Source organism: Mirounga leonina, unplaced genomic scaffold (genome assembly GCF_011800145.1).
Source record: "Mirounga leonina isolate KUSES-001 unplaced genomic scaffold, KU_Mleo_1.0 Mir_91, whole genome shotgun sequence".
In the NCBI taxonomy this organism is placed as follows: domain Eukaryota; kingdom Metazoa; phylum Chordata; class Mammalia; order Carnivora; family Phocidae; genus Mirounga; species Mirounga leonina.
The window spans coordinates 6,369,270-6,394,450 of NW_023270839.1; the positions used below are offsets into that span (position 1 = coordinate 6,369,270).

At 43.1% G+C, this 25,181-nt stretch overlaps 1 protein-coding gene across 7 annotated transcripts in view; it reads left to right on the forward strand.

The window, feature by feature from the left end:
* Nucleotides 1–24,581, forward strand: part of STXBP6 (syntaxin binding protein 6) — a 244,853-nt gene extending 220,272 nt beyond the window's left edge. For all 7 annotated transcript variants that reach the window (XM_034994192.1, XM_034994188.1, XM_034994189.1 and 4 more), the window contains 2 exons: nucleotides 15,499–15,656; nucleotides 21,344–24,581. In XM_034994192.1, coding sequence (XP_034850083.1) covers nucleotides 15,499–15,656; nucleotides 21,344–21,367 — 182 coding nt within the window. In that variant the 3' untranslated portion in view covers nucleotides 21,368–24,581. The remainder of the gene's footprint in view (nucleotides 1–15,498; nucleotides 15,657–21,343) is intronic.
* The last annotated feature ends 600 nt before the right edge of the window (nucleotides 24,582–25,181 follow it).

Sequence of the window (25,181 nt, forward strand, 5' to 3'; positions counted from 1 at the left end):
TATCCATTAAGATGGATTGAATAGTAGATATAAAGCATTTAGCACAGTTCCTGGCACATAGTAGGCACTTAGCAAATTGTAGCCCCTGATGATAATAGTATAAATGAAAATGAGTTGCATTTGTAACCTTGATAATGGACATTCAGGCCTACAGTTGATTGAGCATTCTTTCCTTCAATTTGTATCTGGTTAATATGAATTGAAAATGTTTGTGTTTTATAATATTGTTGCATGGTGACCGATGGGGACTGTATTTATTGTGGTGAACGTTAAGTAATATATGGAACTGTCAAATCACTACGTTGTACACCTGAAACTACTATAACATTTGTGCGTCAAATGTACTTCAATAAAAAAATGATGCAGTGTGGATCAACTCCTCTCTATGTAATTGATAGTAATTTGATTTGGTGATAATTGTAGTGGATTTTAATGACCAAGTGGCACTTCTCAGGTTATCCCTCTTAGAAAGTAAAATATGTCATAGGAATTCATTAGTAATCAAACAAAATACATTAAGATTATAGAGTGACTAATGAATAGTCATGAAACCCATTGGGACTTCATTTCAGTTTCAGAATTACATGTGATACCACAGAGATGGTAAAAATCCCCCTATGACTATCAGCCTGGACAGAAATTGCCCTTGACATGTGTTAGCATAGCCGCTCATTCATCACCATATTCCCAGTCTGTCTGTGAGGTGAGATTCTCAGTTTTGCATTCACCACATTAAGACAAATGACTCTCAAGTCTGTGTAGGTACCAGCATGGGACAGAACCAGAAAGAGAAGCTGTAGTTCAGTGAACTGTGTGCTGAATTCTGTTGCCTTTGATGACATAAAGTCTGAAGCATAATTGATACTGACCTTATTCTCTTTATTATCCCCTAAGTAATAGGATTTAACTATAGCAATGATGACCTAGTCTAGTAGTAAAGTGACCTCGGTGACTATAACAGATTTTTGTTATAGTCAGCGTATTTCACCTGAAATTGAGCAGCAATATTATCTTTTTCTGTGAAAGTTCATCTGTCTCATTTCTCCTACTCAAGATAAGAAGTTTGCTGCACCTCATTGGGTGCTAGTTTATGGACAAAACTGTCAGAGCATTCAATAATTCAGTTTTCTTCACAATCCTTCCCTCTTTTTAAACCCTGTCAGTTGGCCATGTAAGATATCCCTGGTAGTATGTATACACTTCTCTGTGATGACTATGATTTTTCCCTTGGATTTAATTACTATGAACTCATAAAAGTCAGGAAGCGTCGTATACTGAAATCACAAACTGGTGTATGTATGCATACTCACTGTGGCGAAGTTCTCCAGAATGTAAGGGTAATACTTTCCAAAGGGGACATGAGTGTGGATTGTTTTATTTATTTCTTTTTTAAGATTTTATTTATTTATTTGACAGAAACACAGCAAGAGAAGGAACACAAGCAGGGGGAGTGGGAGAGGGAGAAGCAGGCTTCCCACTGAGCCCGATGCGGGGCTCAATCCCAGGATCTCAGGATCATGACCTGAGCCGAAGGCAGATGCTTAACGACTGAGCCACCCAGGCGCCTCGAGTGTGGATTGTTTTAAAGAGATCGATTACCAGATTCTCAGTTTCCATATGTGTTTCTTAAATGGCGAAGACCATAAACTCTCCCTGAGCTCCAAGTCCGCAAACATGACTTCCAGGGCCAGCTCTGCTATTACCTGGGATGTAACCTTGAGCAATTCCTTTCACTTGCCCCCCTGACCACACTTTTCTCTCCAGGGAACTAAATGATCCCTAAGTTGTTTTCCAGTGTAGGCAATGGGGTATTTGCGAGGAAGTTATACTAAATTGCCCAAGAGCCTAATCATCTAACGATAGGTTTGAGACGCAATTTGAATTAGCTTGAAATAAAATATCTCTAAGAACCAATTTGGGCTGGACACATGCCAAATGTGGCATATATATTTTCTTAAAGAGCACAGTAAATTCATTTTTGCTTGTTGTGAAGGATATTCGACCTCAGACCTCATTTTTTATTCTTAGGGCCTCAAAACATTAACCATTTATTGTCTTAACCCAAAATCATTTCATTTTCCATCCCATGTTAATAAATTAGCCTTGGTGAACTCTTTCTCCTTGGTGAGCTTTCTTCATATTTTCCACCTTTTATATTCTTAGTTCCTATTTGTAACAATGTGTTTGTTTTCATACAGTAGATCTAGCCACATAATGCATGTGGTATATGGGTCTGGTACTCTTCTCAGCACCGAGTATATAAATGGGGAGGAGACAGTCATTAAGGATATTTAAGAAATTCAGTCTATTTGACTAAACAGACACTTAAACCAGTAATTATAATGTGTTAATATAGGAATAGGAATAGAGACATGAATAAAGTGCTAGGGAAGTGTGGAGTAGGGAACACAACCTTCTTTTGAATCTTGATGAAGTCCAATTTATCTACTCTTGTTGCTTGTGATTTCAATGTCACATCTAAGAAACCGCTGCCTAACCTAAGGTCATAATTTATGCCTATGTTTTCTCTAAGAGTTTTACAGTTTAGCTCTCGTGTTTAGGTCTTTGATCCATTTTGAATTAAAATTGTATGTGGTGTGAGGTAGGGTCTAGCATCATTCTTTCACATGTGGCTATCCAGTTGTCCCAGTCCCAACTGATGAAGACTGTTCTTTCCCCAGTGAATAATCTTGGGACTCTTGTAGCCACCTTTTTGATGTATAGGCCTGACTTAATTTCTACTGTGCCAAATTCGCCTTGCTTTTTCTGCTGCCTCTCGGGCTATTTCTCCTCAGTGTCCTTTGCAGACACCTTTATGTTTACCTTGTTCTAAATGTTAAAATTCTTACAGGTAGAATTTGCAAACCACTTTCCTTTCTTTCTTCAGCAGGGCTTCTGAGGTAAGCTTACCCATTGCCTCTCTCTCTAACGATGACTTACAAATTTTATCTCCATCCCAGACTTCTCCACAGAGCTTCATACTGAAATATCTGTTTGCCTTATTGACTTCACTTGGTTGTCTCACAGGCAACTTCAGCATAACATTCTCCAAAATGAAATACTTGATTCTCTTGTCTGCTCACCCTCCAAAGAAATTTGTTTTTCTGACCAATTTTTCTGTCTTGTAAATTACACCACTATTTACCCATTTGCTCAAGTCAAAAGCCTGGGGCTTGCTATTCTTCCTTTTCCTTCATCTCCCATATTCAGGCATCTGTATATATCTTAAATCTTCCCACTTCTCTCATCTCTACTGACATCATTCTAGTACAAGCCACCATTATCTCTTACTTGGGTTACTGCAGTAGCTTCTCAACTGCTCATTCTGTTTTCTCTTTCTTCTATTCCCAAACTACAGCCAGAGTAAGAATTTCAAAAATGATCTCAGTCCAGTTGACTCTTGTTTTAAAATGCTGCGGTGGCAGGGCACCTGGGTGGCTCAGTCGGTTAAGCATCCAGGTCTTGGTTTCAGCTCAGGTCATGATCTCAGGGTCATGGGATGGGGCTCCATGCTCAGCATGGAGTCTGCTCGTCCCTCTCCCTCTGCTCCTCCCCTGCTCATTCTCTCTCTCTCTCTCTCAAATAAATAAGTAAAATCTTTAAAAACTAAAGTAAGATGCTTCAGCAGCTTCTAGTTGCACCTAATGTCTATCACACTTCCCTGGTCCATAAGCTACTGTGTAGTCTGGCTCCCGCTTCTCCGTCTGGTCTCTTCTCACTCCACCCTCCCCCTTCTGTAGCCACACATTCAGTTCCCAGGCAGAGTTTTTTCATTTTCAAGACTTTGCACATGGACTTTGCCCCAGCTTGTCTCTTCTCACCATAGCTCAAACATTACCTCCTTAGACAGATCTCCCCACTGATGCTGAGTCAGTCCCACTCCCCTTGAATTCACCAGCAAAGCGCATGTGTGTTATGTGTACACACACATACCTTAAACCTATGTATATATTGTTTTAACCTATGCATAACCTATACATAATCTGCCTTTTGTTTCTAGATGATAAGCTCTTTGCCTGGCATAGGGTGGGGATCGGGTGGGGGTCGAGGGGGAAGAACGTGTCTATTTTACGTGTGACTGTGTTCCCTGCTTGCTGCTGGGCCTACTGCAAAAAAAATAGGCAAGAAAACATTTCAGCAAATAAACAAACCGGCAGAAAATTTGAGAAAGGTGGAGTGATCTCTGCAGAGTATAAATTATCATTTGGTTAGGGAAGGAAAGGGCATCACAAGTTGAGTAACCAGGGTGTACAAAGGCCTGTGCCTGTTACTGAAATCAGGACCATAAATTAAGCATCCAATTACAGTCAACATTTTTTTGTATTTCAACTTCATTTTTGTACATTCTATATGAACATTAAGAAGTTACGGTTTCCACAAAGTTATATGAAATTATTATAATTATTATCATCCTCATTGTTAAAAGTTTTATTACTGTTAATGTTCCAAATATCACAACTTGTCCAACAGGACCTGCTTTATTTATTTCTATTTTTTTAGGACCTCCTTTAGACTGACTTCTTTTTCCTTTTAGCGCTAGCCCTACCATCTTTGAAGGTATCCTTGTTATCTGGCAATGCTTCAGGCCTATCTGAGTTTTCTTTGCCCCAAGGCATGAAATCCACTATTTTCTTCTAGCAGAAAATGGTGTGAGACACCAAAATCTAAGTGCTGGGTTTGCATTTGAGTACTAATGTTGCATGCATATATATATATGTATATGGACTATGTGTGTGTGTATATATATATATATATACACATACACACACACTGTTCGGACACCCTTATGGACAGAGCTAGACATGATGTTCCTTAGTAAGCTTGTTATTCACATCAATTTTTTTTTTCCAAATTCATTCATGACATGCTCTACCTATAGTAAGAAACTAATAAAACTTTAATGATTTTCTAAAATTTGTCAAGAAACAACGAAGCAGTGGATAGAGACTGGAGTCTGGGGGTGGCAGATGCCAAGTGAATAGCTTGGCACGGGATCAGGAGAGACCTTCTTGAGTTGGTTGTGTTGTATTATGGGTGAGCCCACAAAGGATCGCAACAAGGAAGGGGCATGATCAGGTCAGTAATAAACAAAGAGGGTGATGTGTTAGAAAACTGACAGACCAGTGGCCACAAAACCACTCAGGCTGCTGCATGGTCCAGTAACACCTGGTGGGGACTGGAAATAGAGTGGAGGACTGAGCGAAGAGCCCTTGCTGAGGTAAACACCCTGGGCTGCGTGGACACTTGCATGTGGGATGTGACAGAAGGTTGGACTTAAAGGTGATTGAGCATAGGATACTGGGTGGACAGAAGGGCCAGTTACTAACACAGTGCATTCAGGAGGAGAAGGTCAGATGGAGGGTGGGAAGGCAAAGAATGGGCTAATTTAAGGTAGAATTTGAGAAGCAGACACATATAGACAGTATCTGGCCCATGTTTATTCGACAATAAATGTGCTGAATGAATCAGATATTACCAATAACAGTGTGTGTTGAGTTCATACTGCATTACTAACACTATGCTGAGTATATATTTCATTTAATTTTCACAACAAACTCTAGGAAAAATAGGCACTCTTTGTATCACCACTGTGCCAATGAGAAAACATAGGCCCATCGAGAGTAAGTAATTTACCTGAGGCCACAGAGCTAGTATCTTCTGCCCTCATACCCCTAACCAAGCAAGGAATGCAACTGACAGGGAATAATCAGGGATCGGGGTTGGGGGCGGTTAAGAAATAGTCTGGCATAGAAGCCCGGAGAAAGAGCAGCTTTTAAAAAGAAGTAGTCGCCTTGTGGTCCTGTGGCCAAGTGAAGGAAACTTAAAATAGGCTGTGGACTTGATAGGTTATTGAACAAGCGAGCGATGTTAGAAGAGTTGTCTGGACGCCACTTCTCTGGAAGCCCATGGCGATTGGGAAGTACAAGGCCAACAGCAGGCTAGATTGTTCCTTCAAGGATGCTCATGGTAGATGAGAGTAGCGGAAGAAAGGCAAGCTAGAGACTCTTTAGTGCCAGAAACCTCAAGTTTCTCTCTTCAGTAATGGCTAAAGTTGACTGTCTACTTTGTGCCAGACACAGTTCTAAGTGCCCCCTTGTACAACCTCATTTATTCCTCACCGCAACCCTATAAAGTAGATACTAGACCAACCCCCATGACAGGTAAGGAAACAGACTGAAGCACAGAGGGGTAAGTTATTTGTTCAAGGTCACCCAGGAAGTAAGCAGCAGACTCCATATGTTGAAAAGAATTAGTTTTAGCCAGCTGCACTCAAATTATGTCTATCAGGACTTGAAATTGTAGTTATTCAAGTAAAAGACACTGGCTTCCAACTGTAACAAAAGCAGACAGCTATAGATCCTAGCTGGTTTATTGCCATAGTTAGCAAAGACAGAATGGGCAAAATCCATTTTACCAAATTTAGAGCCACTTTAGGTTTTTAACCTCAGAACAACGATTCCCTCTTTGAAGTTACATTTCAGCCACTTTTATGAGAGCCTGATATTCTCTGAACAAAACAGAACCAAAAGAAGTTGTTCTTAAATTCATTCTCCTGATGCCCTATAACTCATAAGGACATGTTCACAAGGACAAAGGTTATTTTGTTGTTTTTTCAAGTTTTTATTTAAATTCTAGTTAGTTGGGCGCCTGGGTGGCTCAGTCGGTTGAGCAACTGCCTTCGGCTCAGGTCATGATCCTGGAGTCCCAGGATCGAGTCCCACATCAGGCTCCCTGCTCGGCAGGGAGTCTGCTTCTCCCTCTGACCCTCCTCCCTCTCATGCTCTCTGTCTCTCATTCTCTCTGTCTCAAATAAATAAATAAATAAATCTTTAAATAAATAAATAAATACATACATACATACATAAATTCTAGTTAGTTAACATATAGTGTAATATTAGTTTCAGAAGTAGAATTTAGTGATTCATCACTTACCTACAACACCTGGTATTCATCACAAGAGCCCTCCTTAATCCCCATAAAGACCGCATTTAAATGAATATTTAAAGGACTGGTGAATTTCTTGAATTTAAATGTTTAAAGGGACATGAATAAAACCCTAAATATTTGGCCCTTTCCATTGGGAATCTTGGAATAAAGCATTGGGAGGAGAGTGTGAGCTCCTCGGCATCGATTCATAGGACAGGGAGAGGGCATTGGGCTTTCTCCTGAGTCCTGAGCTATGGGGTATGACTGTGATTTGGGAACAGGCCAGGGTTCTACTAAATGACCTCTACATCTCCAACAGAAGAGATTTGCCTGATAAACGGGTCCATTCTTGTTCCTTTAGTAATGCCAGTAACAGATAACTCCAAGGTGTCTTTGAGGTAGGCTTTTGAGTTTATGGGTTTACAAAGTATTCCTGAGCACTGAGTCCATTTTTCTTTGTCATCCAGCTGCAGGCAACAAACAAGTTTCATGGTCCCTGAAATTAGCCACCAACTTGAGACAAAAGATAATTCTGGAACTGCCATTCAGCATGCTATATCTGTTCTGCTGTCTCTATAAAGTACGCCTTTTTAATGTAATTACATGACTTGTCTATCTCTTACTAAATTGATGAAGACAGCCTGGATTTATTTTTCCTCCTTTAACTTAGGAGTCAATATAGTTTATAGTAGCATTTCCGAAAGCAGATTCTGCAGAAATCCACCCTACTAAAATAATCTATGCAAAAGGACCCTGTGAATAAGTATGTTTCAGAAATTCTGCTGGCAGATCTCTCCTGCTCCCCTCCCTACCTCCTCCTGATTCACAATTACATTAGCATATTAAAGGTTTTCCAGAGTTCTGCAATAAAGGAACCAGCTAGATCGGCACTTCATAAAGTCATTTTTACCATAGAATGGAGTTTTCTGTGTGCATTCTTTTAAACCACAGAACCACTTTGGGAAATGCTGACATAGTCATCAAGAGCTTTGGGATCAACTCTCAGCTTCTATGTATTTGACTTTTTTAGCTTCCCTATATAAGCAAGCTCATGCAGTTTTTTTTCTTTCTGTGTCTCCCTTCCCCGGGCAGGGAGGTGAGGGAAACAGAGAGATGTTGGTCCCCAGATACAAAAGTGAAGCTCTATAGGATGAATAAGTCTAGAGATCTAATGCACAGCATGACGACTGTAGTTAATAATACTGTATTGAATACTAGAAATTTGCTAAAAGTAGATTGCAGGTGCTCTCACCAAAAAAGAAGATAAAAATCCGAGATGGGTATGTTAATTATCTTGATTGTAGTAATCATTTCGTTGTGTATATCAGATCGTCATGTTGTATACTTTAAATATATACAATTCTTAAAAATATGTTTAAAAAAAAAGAGTTTTGGGGTCGAGATCTGGGTGATCTTGGGTAAGCTACTCGACCTCCCTGAGCACTCATTTCCTCAGCTGTAAAATAGGACGAGAAAATATTCCTTGGAGGACTTTGGCAATTAAACACAGCACCCAGACGGAACAGACATTCGGTGAATGCTAGCTATTTCTGTGAGTGACTGGCTGACTGACAGGCATACTGCATCTTTGCCCAGCATGGGTTAACGACTCTTCCTTTTAGAAAGGTTTTACATAAAGTAGCCTGGATTTGTAACAGAATTTGCCTGATTAGTCGTTACCACAAAAGTACAAATGAAATTTAACCTTTCGGAAGAATCTCCATTAGGGGATCCTAGAGGTGGTCCAACATTGAGATGCAACAGTGTGATTAGTATTGATTAGTCAATGGAAAGAGAAGGAGCTTTGTAATTTACCCAAGCTCACAGATAATGAATGGAGTCTGTGAATTAAGAACCAGCTTGTTTCACCGGGTAGGCCTTTGCATTTAATTACTCTGTTTGGAGAAGTTAATATCATCGTTATTATTTAAATTATATTCATTACTAGAATGTTTAGCACAAGTCACAGTCCTAGGCAGAACCCCCTAGGAAGCATCACGGTTACCATGTAACATCAGCTACTGGCAGTGGGTGGGGATGGAGCTGCACCCTCCTCTCAGGAAGGAGAGTCTATCAGTGGTTCTGAGTGGCTTTAGATCTGAGAAGGGACCCAGCAGTCCGGCAACCTAGTTTCCATGTGACTTTTCTTTTGCTATGTCCTCTCGTGGTAAAGACCCTGAGCAGTGAAGATTGGAAGCAAAAAAAAAAAAAAAAAAGGAAAGGAAAAAGCGACCAGGAAAGTTCATTTGAATGTCACTAATACTGGACCAGACTTAAGTGTACTTTATGTCCACCCATGAAAATAGCTTTGCTAAAAAATAGTAATAACATAGGCAAGAATAGAATAGGGACTATTTAAGCCACCCAGTGAATAAATTATTACTAAACACTTTGGACAGACACTATGAGAGTTCCCAGTGTCCGTGGTCTATTAACAGATTTAATATAATGGAGCTCCCTGCCAATTTTTGTGAGTTTATTGTATCCATGTTATATATTTTTTTCTATAATTGGTTTTCCTTTAAGTTAGTTTGGATACATGGGGCTTTATTGTACAGTTCTTCCTATGTGATTAAATTGACTATAGAGTAGAAGTAGTCTAAGCAAAACTATTAAAACTATTTCATTCTTTTAAAGATTTTATTTATTTTTATTTTAGAGAGAGAGTAGGAGGAAGGGCAGAGAGAGAGGGAGACAAGCAAACTCCACACTGAGCACGGAGCCTGACATGGGCTCGATCCCAGGATCCTGAGATTATGACCTGAGCTGAAACCAAGAGTTGGATGCTCAACTGAGCCACCCAGGTGCCCCCAAAACCATTCAGTTTTAAAACAGTGCTCTGAGATGAGTGTGTTTACTCAGCACTGGGTATAGACTGGAATATATTTATTGATCACTTATTTTTTTAGATGATTTTCCTGCTTTTTTCCAAACAAGATGAATATTTTGCATTTCAAATATACATATCTATATGTGTCATCTTTATAGATAAAGATATAGAGATATAGAAAGATATGGAAATACAGATATTTGATAGAGGAGATAGCTGGTGAAAATTCTTGAAGTTGCCTCTTTCCTAGCTATTGAATTAGGAATTTTGATTACCAAGATACAACCTGAAGTCTAGGACAATATAAAGAAATTATGTTGATCTTTGAGCTGTTGGCGTGTTTCGTGTGCTTTTGAAAATCTTCCCCCCTCCTCTTTCTCTTCTATTGTTGTTTATCAATACACCTTATTCTTTTCCCCTTGTTTTCCTATACATTTAAATTTATTTTAATTGTGTTTTCAAACAGTGACTGAATACACTGTTATTGCTTTATCTCAAGCCATAGCTTTTAAAGTCTACTCAATCACTTCACATAAAAGATGCCAACATAAAAAAACAAGAGATGCCAGCATATATATATATTTTTTTTAAAAAACACATATCGAGTGGAACTGATGTAAATGCAAAATCAATAAAGTAAGACTGGTCTCTACTCTCCAGAGACTATAATTCAAAAGGCAGTTGACTTTATTTTGCTGTGGTTGACAGCCTCTTCTCAGACTGCTTGAATAAATTTGGGTAGTAATATGCTTCCTGTCTATTTAGAGAGAAATACTGTTCTGTCTGCCTTGGGAGACTGTTTTATTTCCAGATTTAAACTCAACACAACATGATGGGCCCCAACTTTTGAGTAAAGCATGCCTTGATTTAATGAGTTTGTGCTCAGCTGCCTCTCTGAGCAACACCCTGAGCTAGGCACCGCAGGTATACAAAGATATCTAAGAAGGGTCTTCTGGGAGCCCCAAGACACTTAGCCCATGGGGCACCTGGGTGGCTCAGTTGGTTAAGCGGCTGCCTTGGGGTCCCGCATCGGGCTCCCTGCTCAGCAGGGAGTCTGCTTCTCCCTCTGACCCTCCCCTGCCTCATGCTCTCTCTCTATCTCATTCTCTCTCTCAAATAAATTAATAAAAAAAATCTTTAAAAAAAAAAAAAGACACTTAGCCCCACAATAAGGAGAGAAGAGAGGGAGATGCACAATGGAATTGGGTGGGATGGTGCCATTTTTCCAAAGTTCCTAGAGAGCAGATGTGGTCTGAAGGAGGTGGAGGGACAAACGTCCACCGAGCACCTACAGGCACTTGGCATCCATCTTCGTCTTCATTTCCACAATAACCAAACCAGCCGGATGGCATGACCCTCATTTGACAGATGAGGAAAGATCAGAGAAGTTAAATCACTCCCTCAAAGTCATTCTGCCATTTGCGTCAGTATAACAGTGCCTGGCGCATAGCGTGCACACCAATGAATGGTGTTGACAGTTGAGTGAATCTTTCAGGGAAGCAATTTTCATCATGCATCAAGAGCCTCGACAGTGTGTATGTTCTTTGAATCAGCAATTTCATTTCTAGGAATTGTCAGAGATGTGGGCAAAGATCGTGTCTGTGTGTGTGTGTGTGTGTAATTCAATAAGGTAATCGCAACCTCGTGTCAAAAAGCAGAACTTTTGGAAACACACCCAGTATCTAAAAGGGAAAGAGTCAAATAAATTACAGCAGTGTTATGCAACCATTATATACAGTATTTTTAAAGAATTTTTTATGACATGGGGTAGTGTCCACAGTAGGATGTGAAACTAAATATATACGGTATGGTCTCAGCCATGTTTTAGAAAAGCATGTGCAGAAAAATTACTAGAATAAAATGTACCATAAATGTAAATTGTGGTTATCTCTAAGCAATTGAATATTACAGGATTTTATTGCTTTTTTATAGTAATGTGTATTCTAAATTTTCTACAGTAAGTATTTTTAACTTATAATAATAATAGGATATTTTGTTTTGTATCGTGATTTTAAGGGTTGCATGAGGAACTACTGTACTGAGGTCTTCCTTCCACACAGTTAATGCAGACTCTCATTAATCTCATACAAGAAAATTCCCATGGAGAGCCCATTTAACACAATGAGGAAGAGAACTGGCTCTGGAGGTGGGCTCTCTGGGTTCAAAACTTAGCTGTGCTATTTCTTGACTATGTGACCCTTGGCACATTGCTAAGCCTCTCTCTTGATGTTGGTGCTCCCGTTGATAGAAGTGGGACCATTCCACCAGTTTCCTCCAGAGCCTCCAGAGGACAAGGTTCCCTAAGAGGGAGTTTGAAGTGTATTGAAGGAGCCACTTTAGAAAGGCTAAGATGAGAAGCAGGGTTCCAGGCAGAGGTAGCAGTATGAAGGCATGTAAGTAAAAGAAACCTGACACATCTGTACAAATTTGGGTAATTTGGCAAGGTTTAAGAGATGAGCTGAGAGAAAGGCAAGGCAAAAGTCTTGATTTTATCTTGAGTTGGGAGATGGTAACAGATTCGCCTTTTTAAAAGTTTAGTATGAAAGTGTGGAAGATGAACCAAAAAAAAAAAAAGGCTATTGCTAGAACTCTGAAAGCAGGAGGAACTAGGTCAACACAGAAACAGTGAAGATGGTGAAAAGAACAGAAAGTAGAGAGCTGTGTAGAAGGCAAGCTTTAGCTATACGGGGTAAAAGGGAGGATATAGACTGGACCACCACATTTCTGAATTGAGCTGGGCAGATAGTGGGGTTATTCACTGAGCCAGGGACCCCAAAAGAAAAGCAGGTGTGAAGGGAAAGACAGTGGGGTCAGGTTTAGACATAATGAATTCCAGATGACCTTGGGTCACTCTCCTGGAGTTGTCAAGTAAGAAAACATGGGTCCGGAGCTTAGCAGCACAACCTAGCGAAAGATGGAATTCGGTCATGGAAGCCAGGAGTTGAGTAAAATTGATCTAGGGAGAGTCTGGAGAATGAGAGAGAGAGAGAAAAGAGGGCCAAGGACAGAAGCCCGGAACTGCAGCTTTAGCAAGATATCAGAGAGAAGAAAGTAAGCAAGCAGGAGACCCAAGAGAAGAGGAGAAAGATTCAAGATTTAAGGAATGGCCAACATAATGAAATGGTGCCCCCTTGGGGAATTTATCACCTGGCTAGAAAGTCATTGCATCTACAGGTGAAAAATGAGGTAGAAAAGTTGCCCATGAATGTCCTTGATAAGTGCCGACGAAGGATATAGACAGTTCTTACGGAGTTGAGAGGAGGGAGGGTTTGGAGTTCACCTGAAACTTGACAAAGGTGATGAGACTTCACTGAGCCTGAAATATGGTTAGAATTGAAACCAGGAGAGAGAGGTCATTTCAACTAAGGCCCTGATATTTGTTCAAATCCATCCTCATGTCTGAAAATACCTGGAGGTGGATCTTCTGTTGATCATGGTCATCAGTGTCATCTTTGAATACTGAAGACAGCTTTTGGTTCTCTTTTAGTAACAATGCCTGTTTGTTAAACAGTATCATATAAAACTGGATGCAATGTTACCTGATACCTTGTACAAGGTTCAGGAAGTCATGACAAGACAGTATGGCTTATTCCAGAAACACAGATGTGTCTAACATGGAGGACATCATGAGGGTCAATTTCGATGGGAAAAGACAAGTCCTAGTTATATACCCTCCTAATTTTATGGTAGCTAATTCTAAAATCCCTTTGGTTTAATACAGCTATTCCTGGCTGTGAAGTCTCAGATTCCCTGCCCCATATTTGCCCTAGCCTCTGGTAGCTAAGCTATGGGTATGTGAAAGTAAGCAAGAAAGGGAGGAAATTTTAGTGTGCTCCGCCCACTCCTCTGTCCCTTCCAGTCCTTTCCATCTTCCCATTCCATCCCACTGGCCTCTTTCTTCTCGAGACCGCTTGACTTACAGTACAGCATGGGCAATAACTCTTCATTGACCAAGAGGAATACCTTGAGGACAGAAACAGTCAGGCATTACCTTGGGAAATAAACTCAAAATCTGTCTCTGCTAGTCTGCTCACAATTCTGTCTACTTGCATTGCTTCCCACAACCTACACCATATCTGCAAAGAAGAAACTACAGAATAAGGAAGAATCATTGGAAAATCAGGTTCCAGTACTGGCCATTGCCACTTCCTTCCTTGCAAACCACTTAACCTCAACTTAGTCTCAGTCTTCTCAGGAGAATTTGTGTGACAGCCAAATGAAATAGTATTTGTCAAGGTACTTAAGATTGGAACATGCTATTCCCATGTTAGGGAATGGTCTAACCTAGGCTATCATCATAGTCATGAATATGATGTGAAAGCTGAGGGGGACCAAGATTTCGCCTCCTCCTCCATCTGTTCTAAAGACATAGACTTTCCTTTCCAGTCCTTGTATTCCACCAGTTCCCTCCAGAGCCTCATCTCCTCTCCTCTAGTCCCTATTAATCTGTGTTGATTTATCTTGGCTCATGGAGTCCTTAATACAACTGAGTAATACCAAGTTACCCCCATTCTCCTCCCCTTAGCACACAGTGGAAGCCCTTAAAATCCACTCCTAAAGAAGAAAAATGGGAAACAATTTACAGAATCCTTCGTAGGCACCAGGCACTTTCTGTGCCTGAGATTCTGTTCCACAAACCACAGACTTTTCCCACAGAAGAGAAATTAGGAAGCTTTTACAGCTGAGACTGGAGGTGGGGGGTTGGGGGGGTAGACTACATTTCTATTAAAAGCTGTCTGTAGCTAGATGTATCCATCCCAAGTACAAAGTTAAATGATGTAATAAACTTACGAAAGTCATAAAGCTATTACATAAAATGCTATTAAATATCTTCTACTCAATGTTAACAAAATACAGCTATAAATTTTCCTGGGTTGTAATTTTGCAAGTCGCTGGTTCTCAGTGGGTTATGCATCTGCCAGTTCTTCACTGTTGAATTGTGTTTTCCAGTCCTGGCAAATGGGACGTCAGGGATACATAATCCTTTGAAGTGTGATGGTTTTCAACTTTCTCATGAATCTGGAAGTCCTTAGTTTCTTCTGAGGCTGGTTTCTGTCACCATTTTCTACCTCCTGGCTAAGTGCAGTATTAAGGCCCCATATTTCATAAACTGGAGATCAGAGGCAAGGAGGCCCAGCCAACCAAGCCATGGCTCAGGATTCAAGGTTGGGAGCTGGCACATCTCCTCTGAACTTTGAGACCGATTCACAGCTGCTTACAAGAAACCATGCATCTAGGGATGGCAGGGTAAAATGGAAGGGAGGCGTTGAAAGGAATACAGAGCATTCTCTCTGGAAAAGTTCTGTGCCCCCTTTCCCTGTGGGTTTTCACCTAAACCCCAGGTCAAGAGGAAATGTGCATAAGATCCAGATATGTCTCATTGAACTTGCCTAAGTCTATAAACTTGTCAGGATTTCCATTTACTTTTGCAAGCCAAGTCCTAAATCCAGATGGCCCCTGTCCCTTGGACCCTCGCCAAAGAGAATGACAGGAGAGAGGGCTGTGTCAGTGAAGGGGATACAAGAGAAGCCATTGGCATTTGCCCGAGTCCTGCAGCCCGGGGGTCCTCTTCCTGCACACGTGCAGTCAGACAAGATCAGAAGAAATGTTGACTGGTTCCTAGATACCCGAAGCTTCTCTGTAGGGACCTGTCTTGCTCTTGCAGGTGCTCCGCCTTTACGGGGTTCTGTCACTGGAGGTCAGCCAAGGCGGCCTCTGACGCTTTTGCTGTGCTTCTTCAGGGAACAGCATCCTCCATTCGGCGGCCGATAGTGTGACCAGCGCCGTACAGAAAGCAAGCCAGGCCTTGAACGAGCGCGGGGAGCGGTTAGGTCGAGCAGAGGAGAAGACGGAAGACATGAAGAACAGCGCCCAGCAGTTCGCGGAAACTGCACACAAGGTGGGTCCTGCAGAGAGGTAGAGGTCTCCACTCCAGGTGCTCAGGGAGCTTTGGCTCCGAGAAACTTATTGCAGTGTGTTTCCCATAGTGGGAGATACAAAAGCCCTTTTTTTCCCACCCTTTATACAACCTGCTGCTTAGTAAGTACCAGAATCATGAAAGAGTGCTTCTTGTACCTGTTTCTTCATTTCTCTCCTTGCTAACGTCTTTCTTTCTGTCTCTGACCTTGGATCTGGATCTTTGGGAAATGTGGACCAACCTTAGTTCCTGCCCAGAATTTTAGGGCTCAAGTTTCAGGGAAGAGGATGGGGGGAGGAGGAGGTCAGATCCAAGAATATCCCTCCCCCCCCCATGGCCAGTGCTTGGAAAGGACTTGGGGCTGCCCGTGCTTACTTTTCCTTGCCGTCCTTTTCCGGTCACGGTCATGAACCCAGCATCCTGTGTTCTTATCTTCACTGTATGAAAAGCCAGCTCTAGTCCCCCCACCTCCAACCCACACAGGGCACCTCAGGGCTGCTTGCCCCTCTGCAAGGGGCCTTGGATCTCTAAGGCTGCCCTGACTCATGCAGAGCTGCCCCCCAGGGCGCCTACCTGCTCTGAACCCAGGTCATGGCATTTCCCACGTGACCACAGGCACACACATGCACGTTCACACGCTCCCGAAGACTGTGCCTTCCAGAAGGGGAAAGGGGAGTTTTTACTGGCAGCCAGCTCTCTGAGGCAGTCACAAACCAAAGGAAAGAGTGGCCCTGTTGGTCAGGGGATAAAGAGGGTTTATGACTGATCTTGTGCTTCAGGTCAAAGGGCAGCTGTCTGGCTAGGGATTGGAATTTAGGTTTCCAGAAACAACCCCTGCTGATAACTGTTGGCCTCTCCAACTCATAATCCGGCCTTTCAGATATGCTTTTCAGGTGACCTTTGGGGAAAAAATTAACTTGCTTCAACAGAAAACCCCAGCTCTGCTGAAGGGAGAATGCACAACCTGAAAAGTAACAAGAAAGGTCTCCCCAGCTGAGGCTGGCTGGCCTCACCCAGGGGCTCATGCCCAGCACTGACTGTGGATCCGAACCCCAGGGGATGCTTCCTGCTTTCCTGTCCCGCAGCCCCCTTGCACAGACCTGTGTCCTTCCATCATCAGCTCTCTGTTGTGACGGGGTCTTACTGCACCCCTGTCTCGGGGGCCCATGTGGGCTTCCCTGGAGGAGACTTGGCCAGATCTGGCTGAAAATGCAGGGTGGCCATGCTGGAGGCCAGACCCTTGCTCACTGCTTGTCCCGGAAAGAGGGAGCTCAGATTGAAGATTTCCGAAAGGTTCAGATTTAAGGTCCCTTCTCCAGCCTTTGTGAGACAGAAATGATGAGATGGAAACGCTAGAATTCTTGCCCCAGCTTCATTTATAACCACAGCAAATGTTGCGGTTGGGGGAGGGGTGGTAGTGGAAGTCTGGAGAAGCATTCAAAGTGTTGATTTGGGGAAGAGAATGCTAAAGGGAGTCATTTTTTAATTGTCTTCCAGTCTGGGAGGGGTGATAGTGCAGGCAGTTCTCCTTCGGACCTTGCCTCACAGGATAGAACAGTCAGCAGTGCACTGATAAGATTCTGCTAAAACCAGACTTTAGGTGAATGATGAAATCATGAGCCAGGTTACCAAGGAAGTCTGTGAAATCGCTCTTCCTAAGGCGGAGTAGACAATACCTGGATGTCATCCATGTGGGCGTCCCCCTCAGAGGTGGTTGTACAAACACTGGGTTGGATAACCTGACCAGATGGCCATGATTCTTGGCCCTGGTCGCCCTGTTTCCCTGATGTTGTGGCCAAGTTTGCTGGGTGCTTGGGAAGACAGTATGGTGTGGTTAACATCTACGTTTGATTTACCATCCCCATGACCTTGGGTAAGTGCCTAATTTCTCTAAGCCCCAATTCCCTCATCAGTAAACTCAGGCTAATTAATAACAGTGCCTGTCTCCTAGGGCGTCAAGAGAATTGAATGAATTCAAACCTATAAATCTATGATCACAATACCTGACATTATACAGATCTGAATTAATACTGGCGATAATAATTTCCATGAAAGTAGTTCTGTTGAACCTGCCCTATTCCATCCCATAACAAGCACCTATGTAGGGGGATGGAGAAATGTGATTGAGGACCCCAACAAAGGGATGGGGAGGAATTGGAGATGAAGATTTTGCCCCCTCCCCCGAGAGTGGGCTGGGCAGGGCTCCTGCTAAAGGCGGATACTTTCTAAACCCAGAATAAGCCTTGAAACAGGGCCTGTCAGGTCAGAAACTGATTAGGCCACCAAAGGCAAAGGGGCCTCTGGCCTTGACCACCTGGAGGATCAGTGCCAGCCAGCGGCCTGTTTTCAGGAGAGATGGAGGAGGGAGGGGGCGGCATGCCCTTGTTTTGGTTTCCCTGCCCGTGGGTGTTCTAAGAGGGAGGTGAAGGGGTTGCTGGTGTCTATTAGTGCATGTGAGGGAGTGGGAGCTAGGCACTATCCTGGCCAGACGTGGTTTTCTAAAATTGGGATGTGTGCTTATGAATCACCAGCATTGGCGGCATTCCTAACGAGGAGAATGACCACTTTAGATAAGGTGTGGCCATTTTCCCAGGGACTAGGACTCCCGATTTAAACCCACTGGCGTGGCCTGACCATGAAGATGTCATTTCCCCGGCCAGGCCCCCACCAGACCTGCTGGTGAGGACAGCGTGCTGAGGTAGAACCCAAACCTTCCGCCCCCAGACAAGCAGCTGTGTTGATTCATAAAGAGTGGGCTGTGTTTACAAGTTGAGACACAGGGTACGTGCCGGTACCCTTCGCAGACCACAGCAAGACCAGGTGAGACTCCTCCGTGCTCCCTGGTTGAATGAGGGCATGTCACCCCAGCCAGGGACTATGGCACACTTCTCTACACTGCGGTCAAAAGGATCTTTCTAACTTTTCCCAGGACTCCTGCAATGACCCAGGTCCATTAGTGAGTGGATCACCTTTGCACAGCCCTGCCATCAAGATATGTGGGTACTTAACTCCAGGAAAGCAGATGGAAACTGCTCCTGCACCCCGTCTCCCCCAGCTCTGTTCGGCCTGCCTTGAGGAAGCGTGGTTCCTTCCTGAGCTGCAGGCTTGGCACCATCTCAGCCCTTAGGAAAGTAGCGCAGCCGCAGAGCAGGCCTGCTCACTGTCCCCTGCCCCAGAAGGCACATCGTTGCCGTGTGCGCCCGGCTCTGACACCCGCCACAGGCACTGAGTCAGCAGGCAAGAGCGGCACCCACACCTCAGCATCCTCAGATGCCATTTCTCATGGAAAGGAACGCCGATCTGCCCTGTTTTGTACACACTCACGTTTGCGGGGCAGGGGGTGGGGGTTTCTCTCATTGGCAGGGAGCGACCGCCTCTGTCCTCACTACAGTCACCTGCTTCCTTCGGGTCCCTGAACCAGAAGGGACCTCAAGAGTCCAGGCCTCTTAAAACTCCCCCCAATATGAGTAACAATTTATCATTATTTAGAGGGAGTTGTTCACACAGCTTTGAAAGAGAAAGCTTTCCATGAGATAGTAAGAAAACAAAATACACCCAAAGGAAATTTTAATCTCCTCTTCTGTAGGAACTCTGACATCTAAACTGACCCAGAAGCATTTGAGTTAGAGATGATATTTATGATCATGAGGAGACTGAGGTATGGAGCAGTTGTGACTTTAGAGCTCAAGGTCATGCAGCAAAGTTGCAGCAAAGAAGCAACCCTGCCTTCCATATTCCAAGACTTCCAACTCCCAGAGAATTTTTAAAAAACAAACAACAAAAACCCTAGGTAGCATGGAAATGGTGCCACTTTCTGCAAAGATACTTCAAATAGTAAAAGACCCAGTTCCGTCGTATTCCTGCGATGCTGAGTTGGCCACGGCCCCACCTGGCGGGGGCTGGGCTTAGCGCCATCCCAGACCCCCACGGTAGCAGTAACCGGGGCCCGGTTGTTGCTGAAGATTAATGACTATGTGAATTGGCACGAGACCATTAGCTGAAGGTTAACAGCTCCGTGAATAACAGGACAGCAGCACTGATCAAATATTTATGTTTGGTATTCATTATGCACAACACTTAACAGCTCTGTGTTGATTGGAGTGGTCCACGTCGCTAAATAATGTATTAAAATGAGAGACGGAGCAAGAAGTGGAGTCCATACAGTGGAGGGGCTGTGGGTGGCGGGGCCGTGGAACAGATCAGAAGGAGAGCCCCCCACCCGCCATGTTTCCTGGACCATAAGCTCTCCGAGGCCAGGAGTTACTAGCTACCTCCCCCTTTCTGAGCAAAAACCCACAGCGCTTAGCACGGGAGCAGCCCGGGCATGCTCGCACACACTGCCCAATGGTTGACGGATGTGGCGTCCACACTGCAGAGGGTCTGCGGAGGTCTCGCTGAGGCTGGCTTCACCAGGCAGAGAGGCACGGGGAGCTCTTCCAGCTGCGGTGAATTTAGCAGCCCGAGGGCTAGGTCCGCCCGTCCCCTCTGTGCACAGGCTGCAAAGGAAGGGTTTGCTGCTCTCGCAGGTGGCCTAACTGAGGGGGCAGCCCCAGGGTTATGACTTTGTTCTTAAAGATATCGAAGAAAGGGAAGGCAGACCCTGATTGCGCTGGGTTACACTGGAGAGATGGATCGTTGACACCACCCAGAATGATGGCCAGCACCACTGTGTGGAATCAGGGGGCTCCCTGGCTCATCCTTCAAGGACCAGGAACCTGGTCATGAAGCAGATGACAGGGCTTTCTACAAAGCTCTTGCCTGCAGAGAATCACCCGCTGTTTGCTGCAAGTCATTCTGAATGGCAGAGCCCTGTCCCCTACTCCCAGTCCCAACCCCCTCCCTAATGCCAGACTCCAGACACGTGAGGAATTACAGTTCAGGCGCGCAGCTCTGCCTTCAGGGTCACCTCAGTGTACGGGCTCCTTGGAAAGGATCTAAGAAAAGCAAAGTCAGATTTAACTTTATGATCCGTACCTGCCTGTGTTGCCTTCAGTATATCATCGTGGGCTCTAGCTGGGCTTGGGAAGCTACAGAATGAAACAGGGGTATTAGCGTTCCCATTTATAAAGGTCTAACCTTTCAGCAAGCCACATTTCTCAAATACCCGCGGGAGGAGTGGTAAATAGCGGTCTGGATTCAGTCTCTTTCTTGTTCAGCCCCAGTCAGTAACACCGCTTCATCTCGCCAAGTGCTTTGGAACTTGGCTGAAGGTCCAGGCTGGATATTGAGTGGATTAATGCCAATTGTTTTCCTACGGTTGATTTTTAATACTTTATAAGATATCAGTAAATACTTACATTTGAGGAGTGTTGGTTTTCCTGAGTAACTAGTAACCCAGGAGCCCAGAGACCTCGGTTCTACTCCTACCTGTTCTAGGTGGGTCCCTCACTCTGCCTGCACCCTGGCTGTTCCATCGGCTCCTTCTGTGGAGTGCGGGGAAAGCCGCATAGCACGCTCCCCCAGCAGGACACGTGACACCAAAGGAGCCGCTGGTAAGGAGGAGTAACAAAGGCAGTGCTCGGTGGGCTCTTTGCAAAAATGCTAATAATTTATAATAATAATATGGCGATCTGCCACAGCGAGTGAAACCTCGGTGCTACCTCTCGTCATGCATTTGAGTTCTCCCCGAAGCTGTAATGCCTCACTTTGCCATCCCTCTTTCTCCTTAGCTTGCCATGAAGCACAAGTGTTGAGAAACTGCCTGTCACGGCGATGACCCTCTCGAGAGAAATGGAAGAGTTTGCTCAGCAGTTTTTACAAGAACTCCGGACCTCTGCCTGCTTCTTTTTTTCTCCCCCCACCCAGTATACGGACATTTAGGTTTTTTTGCTTTTCCCGTTTCAGACGTTAATATGAAAGAAAAGACGTTGTGTTTATACATTTCACTAGGATCACGCTAAGAAATGCGGCGGTGGCATCAGCTTCGTTCGGTGTTTTATTTTTTTCCACTGCATGTTTGTATGTGTGTCTCCATATGTGTCTTCTCTTTAACTTTCTTTTTTAAGTAGTTTGGATATGAAATTTGGACCACATGCTATGCTGAGCTGGGTCTAAACTGGCAACAACATGTTGTTGTCTTTTTCTTCTTGATATTAAACCAGAGGGGTGCCCGGCTGGCTCAGTCAGCAGAGCATGCAACTCTTGATCTTGGGGTCATCAGTTCAAACCCCACTTTGGGTGTAGAGATGACTTAAAAAGAAAAAATGGGATATTAAGCTGGAAGACCTTTTCACATGGTGACATCAGATGTTCTTGTTGCTGGTTGGAAATCAGAGTCAAGCAGTGACTGTCATTTTGTCATTGCTTCTCTCAGTCCCCTAGCCACTCCTAACTTGAAGGTTAAGATTCTGTATCTTGAAACATAAGTCTATTATGGCAAACAATTGGATTTATCAGGGGAAACAGCAGTCTTAGATTTTTGCTTTTTATATGGTAATCTTTTGCATGAGCCATCACCAGCATTCAAAAAAAAAAAAAAAGAAACACACAAAATCAGAATGGCAGATAGAAATCTACTTTCTGAGCTACAGTTTAAATACTTCCAGTACTTGTTTCCATGCTGATTATTTGCAGTTTTCATAGGAAGGGTAAAAACTTGAGATCAAAGACGTAAGGAAAAACCTATTTAAAAACCTCTGTGCATTCATGGATGTCTCTTTCTTTTGTCATTGGCCCAAATTACGGCAGCCGATATTGAAAAGAGCTTGGATTTTTATCAAGAATTGATTTGTCCAGATAAAGGTCTGTGTGAATGATAATGTGAAAAGATACTACATTTAAAATCTCTCTTATTACAAAGTCATGCCTATTTTAGAAACACCCTCACCATATCACCTTCAGTGTCTCTCTATCTGATTTTTGGAGGTTCTGATGTTGTTATTTGCTATCTATTTATTTAATATAATTTAAAGTGCAGGTGTCTTGACAAATTGTATTTCATGGCCATTGCAACTTGCCCGGTCTGACATAAAACATGCTCGTGAAGCCTTTAGACTGCAGTCAGATCGAATAAAGTTGGCTCCCACACGTCCTGGTTTTGCGTTACTCCCAAGAGTGCTGGGTTCGGAGTCTGGGAGTTTTCTTTCTCTGAAGATTAAATGCTAAACTTTAAATCTGCGCTCCGTCTTTGTGAAACAAGGAGGCAAGCTGCACATCCCAGACACAGTCTCAGCCTCCCACTGCAGTGCACTGATCTTTAAGCTGCCTGAACCTTCAGGACCCTTTTCTGATCCTCCTACCCATTGAGCCGACTGAGTCCATGCATTGTAGCCTCTTACACGGCAGCCCAAGATGACTTTGGGGTTATTTATGCTGACTTCAATAGCTTAATTTCTCCTGATAAAGCATTCCCTGGGAAACAAAGTTGGGCTATAGGGGGGAAAAAAAGTTATCTTAGACAGTACATGTCAAAAAGGAGATGAGGTTTGCTGGAGACAAATTTCTGAATCCTCTTAGGAAGATGGTCCAGTTCAAGAAAACTCTCTAAAATTAATATGGTAAATTATGCAAGTTTACTATAATATTTTGTACTTTCAGTGTCTAAAAAGGTCAGAGAAGCAAAGAACTTGCTATCTATCTGATGAGTACCATTAGAAGCATTTATAATTTCTAAGAAAATCCCAAAATATCACTCAAAACGGGTTTTGTTTGCAGTCCTCGGTTCAGAAAACACACATACACATGGATATATTCATCTTCCAAAATTGGATTCCAGCTTCAGAGATAGATAGTTGGTATAAATAATTGAAAGGGTAAATCTAAAACCTCCCAACAATTGGCCGGACTTGAAAATAAACTTTGTTGCCAACTATCTAACAAGGGTGTTTGCAGAGCTGCTTCTAAAGTAGCAGAGGATGAGGTCGTAAGCATACTGTGAAATTGGAGCTTCTTCCTCCCTGGTAGAATTGTGATAGCTACTCTTAATAAATGTTAAGTATTCTGAATCTTGCCTTCTTACTTCACTCTCTGTTTATCCTTTTAGACTTCAGTCTTACTGGAAATAGCTTGGATTAGAAGAACACCTCTATTAGCTCCCTCTATTGATTCGCTTCCAGGGCGTGGCCATGCCCTTGACCTCCCTGGGTCAACGCCCTACCTAGGCCCCCGCCCCAGCGAGACCAGAACCCCCAGCCTCTGTCTTTCCTCCACCTCCTGACCTCTTGCAGAGCTGCCCCGTGATGACACACGTGAAGTTCTTTGCTATCCTTTTGTAGAAGGTGCTGTGATACAAAATATAAGTCTAACCTAGAGGAAATTGCTAAAATGTCACATTCTTTGGGACCAATTTGTTGGGTGAAGCTGCTAGAAGACAGTTAATTTGTTTCACTTCTGCACTTCATTATGAGTTTTGGGGATACTCTATCTCTGTGAAGGACTTCTTCAATTGTACTGACAACACGTAGAGAAAAGAAGCTTCCTAGTATTACCCCTTCTTCCTGGAACGTAGCCGTCCATAGTAGTCCTCACCTAGTATTAGATAATCTGCATACAGGACGTATACAGTTATTCAGGTTAATGTTTCATATTAAAGAATGTATTTGTAAAATGTAACAAGATCAGTAGTTAACTTTTTTTAAGCTCTGAAAAAACAAAGATTGTGTTAGACTTACAATTACAGTGAAATCTGTCTTAATACTACTACTTTGTGGCTAACAAAGGTTGTGCATTTATGTAAAAATATTTACAGAATGCCCTCAATAAGGGATAATAAAGATAGGTTTTTCTTTTCATTTTTAGAATCGTAACACCGCTGCTGTCTGTGGTACAGTTATTAATTCTTCAGAAGTTTCTCTAGGATGTCAAATATAATTTTTGTTTCTTTCAGAGACAAGTTAACACCTGCTCTATGATTCGTGATTACAGTTAACTCTAATTTTGTCATTAAATATTTTAACTCTGTGATGAAAATTTGTTTCTCGCAATTATTTGTCGCATTTGTAAAACACAACCCAAAAGGCAGGCATCCTCAAGTTTCTGATGCTGATGGGAAGATCTTGTGGGCCTCCGGAACACCTAAGAGCTAGGATTAGCATAATGATAGCATTTCCTTATATGTGTTCTAATGGGAAAACTTGAAACATTAAAAAAGACCAAAGAGCTAACCTTCATTTAGACAATGAGCTTCTATCCAACAAGAGGGTTTGTTGGGGGGTTTTTTTGTTTTTGTGTGTGTGTGTGTGTTTTTTTCTTCTCGTGGGCAAAGGAATTAAGCCGATGAACAATTCCCTTTCTGCTGATACTGGTGATGCGCTCAACTCAAACACTCAATTCAGCATGTGCCCTCATTCCGCAGACTAGTTTCATGCCCTGTTAAATTGGAAAGAAGACTTTATCAAATTATGTCGATTTATTTTTATGGAAATAACGACCACATCACCCGTTTGTTTTCAAGGGAAGTGGCTTGGGTGACACAGTACAGAGCAGCCCCCTGGGTTGGCGGAGACATGTGCTTTTAAGGCAGGCAGGACTCTGAAGTGTTTCCTGGGTGAAGGGCAAGACTGCGGTCTC